Source organism: Trichoplax adhaerens, genomic scaffold (genome assembly GCF_000150275.1).
Source record: "Trichoplax adhaerens TRIADscaffold_23 genomic scaffold, whole genome shotgun sequence".
NCBI classification, from domain to species: domain Eukaryota; kingdom Metazoa; phylum Placozoa; class Uniplacotomia; order Trichoplacea; family Trichoplacidae; genus Trichoplax; species Trichoplax adhaerens.
In genome coordinates, this window is record NW_002060964.1 from 801,621 (window position 1) to 810,256 (window position 8,636).

General features: G+C 32.9%; 1 protein-coding gene across 1 annotated transcript; it reads right to left on the reverse strand.

Moving 5' to 3' along the window:
* Positions 1-4,232: 4,232 nt before the first annotated feature.
* On the reverse strand, positions 4,233-6,466 carry TRIADDRAFT_5338 (uncharacterized protein; the record flags this gene model as incomplete). The annotated part of the gene is made up of 7 exons (XM_002117343.1): positions 4,233-4,303; positions 4,400-4,593; positions 4,764-4,848; positions 5,050-5,161; positions 5,340-5,417; positions 5,786-5,881; positions 6,401-6,466. Coding segments are annotated over 7 exons (702 nt in total), but the record flags the coding sequence as incomplete, so codon positions are not given.
* Positions 6,467-8,636: the final 2,170 nt, after the last annotated feature.

Consider the following 8,636-nt stretch of genomic DNA (forward strand, 5'->3'; position numbering starts at 1 on the left):
TTGAGTCGCAGCTTCATTGTTGTCCTTGTAGACGCGTAAAACACCCTCCCACATCATTTTTAATCTATTTACCATTGCTTTAGTTCTATCTGGCGAATAGTCATCATTTAAGAATTTTTCTCCATCTTTGCCCAAGCGTTCGATATTATTCTGGTGGCCATCTATTTCGATCTTGTGCTCCTACAGCGATATAATATTTAATGTGTCATACTAATAAAACTGTTATAGATTTACTCAACAAACGCATCTTATGTAGGTATTTACCTTATATTCTTCGATATGTGCTGCTATTCCAGCGACCGAGTCGAAATCGTATTTCAATGAAATAATTTTCCATATTCTATCTAACCATGTCAATTCATCCTCAATCATTGCTTCATAATCGAACCAGTCATGTAAAAGTACTATCCTGTATGCGAAATATATTTATGAATTTTAGTGTATCCATTGACACACGTTTTAGTCAAGTCTACATCATATAGTAACCTACGCTATTTATTAATTCAAATAAAGATGCTACAAACCTTCTTCGGGTAATGTCTATCAAATCGTTTACATCAGCCCATCGATCAAGGCATCGTCTTAAATTCATCTTTTGCTTATATTGAACATTTTCATCACTATCAGCTAATAAATTTTCAATTTCGGATGTCAACCACTTAATGGTATCTTCATATCCTTGTTGATCAGCGCAAGCGGTCTATAGAACAGTAATTAATGAGTCAGCTCAGAGCAAAAGAGTATAGAATTATAAATAAAATTTGAAGCTTTAATTGTATTAAGGTGAAATTTTTTTCATGCCTGAAATCCTACCTCAAATTTTGTGGATAATTTATCTAACTCTTGTTGCTTTTTACATTTATCAATTTGTTCAGCAATACGTTCAGTATCATCCATCCATAAATTTAACTTATCTAAAGTTGAACGATATTTCTGAGATTCTTTTAAGGCACTTCTTAGTTTAGATTCCGTTATTTTAATTTTTTCGCACATTTTAAACCATTGCTCTTTTAAGCTAACAACGCGATCATTCACTTCCTTAGCACATAATGGTACTTCAGACGCTTTGCTATTGATGCCATCCAAAGCTTCTATTTTTAACTCGCAATCATCAAAAAACTCCATTTCATGAAAGAAGGTAATATGCTGTTCGAGAAGTTGCTGTATATCGTCCGCTGTGTCCAACTGTCCAATAGTCTGCGCTCTTAATTCACATTCGGCCTCTCGTAGTTGGGAAGTAAGAACAGTATCAACTCCTTCCAACTCTAATAGGATTTCTTGAGCAGGTATGCTCTCCATTAACGTATTCCAATCTCCTTTAACGCACACAATTTCATCTTCTAATATGCCTGGAGCGCTATCATTATATTCGCTTTTCAGCTCTTCAGCGTACTGACAATATTTGTGAAAGAGCGATGTAGGTCGTTCCAAATCAGAAAAGAAAGACTGTAAGTGAGTTAATCTCGACTGGGATGTATTAAACTCGATCCCAGGTTGATTTTCTTCCATTACACGATTTGCTACATGCAGCCAATCTTGTAAGGTTTGCCGAGCACCTTCGTATCTCCTCCAACACGATACATTTCTTTCCAGTCTAGTTGTCCAAGATGCGCATTCTAATACAAGTAAATAAAAATTAGAGCGGAAATTCCAACAAAAATGTGATCAAAAGAAAGAGAACAAAGTACTGCCATCATAAAATATAACATAACCTTTACCTGAACAAATCTTCTCCCATCTTTGAATTAATTGTGACTCTATCTTGTCAGTGATATTATAGAGGTTGATGTTTTTCCCACATAAATCGACTAATAATTTCAAATCACGTTTTTTCGCTTCGATAAATGTTTGATGCTCAGTTAAATCTGAAAATTGCAACTAGAAAACAATATACAACTATTAAATATTTCATCAATACGAAGATTACATTAATAAAACATATTATTTAATGGAAAGATAAAAATTGCAACAATTTGATTGATTCTGATTATTATAACTGTCATATTTACCAAATGGTCGTCTAATCTTTTTTCAGCTTCAATTAAATCCTCGATCACGTTTGCATTATAAGATTCAATTAGTTGTTCAGATGTCTCCAACCATCCCAACATTTCATCGATACCATTTTCCGCCTCACGAAACTGAGGTATTAAAAGCTGGAATTTTCTGTGCTCACCAAAGAAACGCGTATGCAATGATCCCCATGTTTGTTTCACTTTAGCTGCAACATTTTCATACGAAGCTACTGCAGTTATATCATCTTTACTGGCGGAGCACAAAATCTGCACTGTATCACTAAACTCAGCAACCTTCATTTGCCAGTCCTCAATTTCATTAAACAAAATCTATATAGCATTTTTCAATTAAATTAATTGAATTTCTTTAGCCAGTTAAACAAAATGAAAATGTATTATTTCAATAAAGGTTATTTAAGCTTTACTCATGACTTATATCATAATGCCATTTTCTATATTACAAACCTCATATTTATTTAATTGCTCCTTAATCGCATTGTAACAGCTGTCAATTTGTGAATTGAAGAGATTCTCCATATCATTAAACCATTTATTCAGTTCAGTTAACTGCTTTTCATATTTCCCTTTCAAGCCAGTAACATCATTCTTTTTCTTATTTGCTGCATCAACTTGCTGCTTAAGAATATCTAAACGCGAAGATAATCTATCTAGTAGCATTTGTATAATGGTTGAATCTGCACTGTTGGCGGAAGACTTTAAAGAATTTCCAAGTTCATTTGCTCTTGCAATTCGCGTCTGATAAACAGGAAATTCATTTACAAATACAACAAACTCCTACGAAAGAACGTCAAGAAAAAGATTTATTACAGTAGATCGGTATAGTATTACTCCTTCAAAAATTAGACAAAACTTGTTCACTGATGAATTAATATTTTGCACACAAAAGTAGGCAAAATAATTATTAATGTTCTTAATCCTATTTATAGTGAACAAGTTCTATTACTTGATCATCGTCTTGAGAAGCACTGTATGCTTTTTCTGCCAATGTTATCCAATCATCAATCATACTTGTAACTTTACTAAATTCTTGCCAGTCATTATAAGCTTGACGGATCGTTCTTTCTGTCAGGCCAACTTTTACACTCAATCCTTCCAGATTATACAAAGCTTTCTTTAAAAATTCATCGATGACCTTTTTCTGTTTATCATTTAGATCATCTTTATAAGATTTGCCCGTTTGCTGAGCCTTTTCCAAATGTTTTTGGCAATTATGTAAATAGGATAAATTTTCACTAAAAAATTTCTGTTTGGCAAACAAAGCAAAGAAGATTTAGTTAACTATCCATAAGTCAGCAACAACAACACATTGCCATTCTATACGGATATAAAATCCATTAAGATATATTGCTATTTCATTGTAGCGTACCATATGTTCAGCAAGAATTACTTCGACTGTTTCTATATCGCCAAAGTTGTGCGATTCCGAGTGTAAATTTTCTTCAGCTACATGAAATTTGATAAGAAATTCTTCTTTAGCTTCAATAAAGTGTAAATGACGAATCCTTTTGGTCAATTCGTTTTGAATCGTGTCAAGGCGTTGCTTCAAACTCTTTAAATTGTCTGCTGAAAGTATTTGCTTGGCTAAGGTGTAGGAGCTACCAGCCTTGTATATATCCGTCAGGCAAGGCTGCAAAATTGCAGCAGCACGAAAGAATTTCTTTAAACAGAAAGACGATAAAGTTATCACTTAAGGACAAGCTATTCTTCCAATATAGTATAGCATAAAAGCTAATATATTTGCTTTGAATAGAATGAAAATAAGATATCAAATCACCTTGTGAAAATCTATTTGTGAGCGCAAGATAGGAATGGCATCAACGGCACCTTCATCTGGAATATGTAATCCTTTCTCTTTGTTACTTAAAATTTCTTCAGCATTGTATATCCACTTCACTAGGCGACCTAGTTCACCTTCAAGACCTCGAAGGGATTCATTGGTTACCTACCCGTATGTACAAAGGTTGAGATTTTAATTTTATAATTCTACTATGTATGAATACTTCTATCTTAACATTATTAACACTACATAAACGCAGCTAGGTAATCTTCTGTTTGTACATTCGATTTTAAATAGCAAGAATGAAAGGTCCCGAGTATTATTTAGATGATGTCCAGGTGACTTATAATAATATGAATAACCTTTTGATCGTCAATTAAGTCTTCATCAGCTATCATAGTAGCTAAATTAGGTAATTCCGGATATCTACGGTATATGCAAGCTATATACGTAAGTATCGATTTTTCATCCGGTTGCTCGACATCAACATCTACATGTATTAAGCCGTTAGAACTTAGACAAAGGCATACATAGTTATGAAGATTATTTGTCTATCTATAAGAAAGGATTATTCCAGTAGACGTACCACTTGGTTCAAGAAGCCTAGGGACATTTAAATGCTCTTCCAGTAAAGTAAATGCCTTATCTAAATTTTTCTTGTTATCATCGCCTATATCCTGCTCTAAGTTCACTAAATTAGGTCTTAGGCTGTGAACGATAAACATAAAAGCATAGCCATTAATCCAATCGGTTGTAAAATTGGTTATAACTCCCAGTGAGCTGCCAGGCCTAAGCCATTGGTATTAAGGTAAAAAAAAACAAGAGCAATTAAAATTCCAATCCATCACTTTTACATTCGAATCAAATATTTTAAGAATTTTGATAACGGACACAAATTGCTTCAATAGATGTCACAAATAATTATTGCCATATTAAAAAATAATCTTTACAATGATTTAGTCGTAGCAGCCTGACACCATAGCAACAAAGCTTTCTTCCCTGTTCCTTTCTTAAATATGGGAGCTTTTGGCTGTTCTGCTGGCTCAATTTGATTCAATTGTGTAGTGGAACCTCTTAGAGAATTCGAATCAACTACTTGGCTTTCAATCTTTGTTTTTGTTGTATATCTTTCAATAGAATGGCCTTCGATCTTTGTTTTCCAACATAAAAGCAATAATCATTTATAGGAATGAATTGGAATTACCGACGTCAAAAGTAACCTGACTTATTTATTACTTTTAACAGTATATCGCAATACCTGAAAGTAAAGAATTATGTTCCACACTAAAGACAATATAGCATCAACTTTACCGTCGGGAACATCATTTCTTGTTACACTAATTTTTATCTAGATAAATAGAGATGGCAAGCTCTTAATTTCTATTCTAATATACAAATGATACTGCAAACAATTCTACGAAGGTATGTAGATATTATTCATATCATTACATTGATGAAGATTTTGTAATACAACACTAACATAATAAATCGCATTTATACTGAAGAAAAATAATTAACTTGAATACCTTCTGCTTCTGCAAATAACCCAAAACTTTACTACAATTGAACATATGATTGATCCTAAGTCTTCCAGTTTCTCTAGGCTAAAAGGCGAAATTATAGCAAGATGTTAATGCTTTAATAGATTTGTTAAGTAAATATTTTGGCGTGCTTAATTAGCTTATTATAAAGAAGTAACTAATTTTCACACTTTAACACTAGTTAAATAGTCTTGTGCAATAATACCGATGGCTCCATTTTATGACAAAAAATGAAACATGTAAAGAGTACAACTGGCACGTAACATTGACTAGCAAATTGGCGTGGTATCACTAATTATTATTGAAAGTCATTTCATAGTCCAATAACAGTCCAATATTGCTCACGAATTGACTTTCAACACCTTTATATTCTCTAGTAAACTATACAAGTCCAATATCCTATTCAAAATTAATATCGTTACGTAACTTACCATCTTTTCACCAGTGTTTAATTCTAATAAAGTTAAGAGGATATTGCCATCCTTTAGGTCTTTAATTAGATTAGTAATTGCTACAGGATTCTCAGTCTAAAAGATTGATGAAGATAACGTTACTAGATCTATACAGCATAAAATTTAGCAATCACAAATTGATTTATAAAAGTGAAATGTGAATTCGTAAAAAGTAAAGATCAGTTAATGGCTTTCAACTCGACATAAAATCAAATCATGCACTATCAAATAAATCAAGTTTGTAAAATACATTTTGACTATAAGTTTATTAGATACGCAAGCTTTGATAATTATCATTTAGTCTATGATTGAATAAAGTTTTATGTTCTTAATCCAATGGAATAATATACATATAAAAAGGAAAAACAGATCATCTACGAATGTATCTACCAGTGATAACCCTTAGCTCATTTTCGACTGGCGTAAATAAAATGAGTATCTTGTTGAAATCAACACATCTAACCAGTATGAATATCAAGTCATGATATGGCAAAGCAAGAAAATTAGTCTATACCTCTCTAGCTGCATAAAAATGAACTCAAAATAGGATTGCAATAAATATCATTGTATGTTGTTGATGTGATTAATTTATACCTTGGCTATTTGATAGTTGATCCAACGAACAAATACTTTCTTTTGAATGGCTTTCATTTCCTCTGTAAAAATAAAAAGTTACCGATTACGTATGATGAATGATGGCTACAGGCGATTTATTCTTTATTCCCTATTAAAGGTGCAATTCGCTTGAGGATGAGATATCGTAAGGAGAAAACTACAGACTGATGTTGTCTTGCAATATTACGGCTATAATTACCTGTTTGTTTAGCCTTGGAAACAGTTCCTTTACCCGATTTTGTTGGATCTTTAGCGGTGAAGGGAGACATTCTACTGCTTGGCTTTCTATTTAGTGATCGAGTTGTTTTACTCTGTGGTGTCTTGGCGACTTTATCGTTGCTTGATATCCCACGCCGTGCTGCCGCTCTTGCTTTGGTAGCTGAAGGTCCATATTTAGCGGTTTTGGACGGCGGATGGGAATCTTTGGTACTCATAATTATTTCTTGAAAGGTTGAAAAATATTCTTTGCTTCAAAATAGAGATGAAAACTACTTTAACTTATTTTCAGCCCTAGGTCAAATTAATTCTTTAAATTTGCGAAGTGGCTCCTATTGTATCAGCTAACAATGATGGCAGGAAAACTTGGCCATTCATTCTTTCTTCTTTTGCAAATATTGAAATGATTCTAATCAATAGATCAAAAAGCAAAACGAAGGTAAACTATGAGGATGATTGATTCGAGAATAGAATAGATCAATTAGAAAGCAGCTCTGTATTAACTAATAATAGTTAAATAAGTCATGGGAAAATGTTATTGCTATGCGAGTGGGGCTTTTTATCGAATTGAATCTATGGATGGTAATGGTATCTTGATGGTTTCCAAAACGCCTTACTGCCTACAAGTTAATAGACGATAAGGAAGTCATCACAGTTTCACTCATTGAAAGGAGAAAACTCGCTCTTTATTACTGATCAGAAAGAATGGAAGAATTTCAATTTTGACTGAAATGTTTATTTCTTATAAACGATGACTTTCAACTTTTTTGTCCACTATCCTATTGTACTGAATGAAGATCGCCATAAGCAATCTATAATTAGTTCGTGATCAGTACATCAAGTCAATATCTAAATAGCAAAGAAGGAAAACATGAAGAAGCGTTCTATTTCATGCTCTCATTCAGTCAGAATACTGAAAATGGGCCTTTATTATTATGGAAATAAATAGTTGATTAAAATGATTGTCAATCAAAGGCACTAGTTCCTAAAAATAATCCTTTCCTTCCCATGGCACCGTTGCGACATCGCTTCAAGCGATAGCGTGTAAAGAAATAGTATTTCTCTACTTCAAGACAATTATTCTGATGATGATTTGATGAGTAATTTCCATGTTCTTGATCAAGAATTAGCGGCTGAAATATTGATAACATAATGAAGCAAGCGTCACAAAAACTTCATCGATCTCATTAGTCAATCGATGAAATCACCTTATAGGAAATGAAACATTCTATTCCTTTACATCAAGACAATCATTTCCATGGATGATGATTTGGCGAATAATCTTCATGTTCTTGATCAAGGATCAGTAGTTGAAATGTTGATGCGTACAACATGAACAATTAGAGAATCAAGCCTAACAAACACTCCATCTATCTCATCGATGAATTGATGAGATTACCCGATAGCGAATAAAATATGGTATTCCTCAACATAAGGGCAATCATTTTTATACTCTTGATCAAGGATTAGTAGTTAAAATATTGATCATAGACATATAATTAGTGAATCCAGTGTTATGAAAAATTCCATCTATCTCCTTAGTGAATAGATGAGATCAAATGGTTATATCACCCAATAGGGAATAAAAGATAGTATTGCTCAACATGAAGACTACCATTTTGATGATGATTGGACGAGTCATTTTTCATCTTTATAATCAAGGATAAATAGTTGAAATATTGATCATTAATCTAATAAATCAAGCGCTACAAAAACTCCATCTACCTCACTAGTAAATAGACGAGATAAAATGGTTGTATCACCGAAACCAATTCTCTTTTAGAATATTATGGAAGATATTGTCTAATTAATATGACGTTTAAGACCAGGCGACATCAGCTATTAATACAGCAATTTTATATCATTAATTCAACATAGACGAGTTCTACATTGATCCTTTTCTATCTAATGAATAGCCTGGATAATGATTTTTTTTCTAATCCAATCAATAAGGAAATCATATTTTAACCTCTATAGGGCAAGACAGCGCTTGGGATAA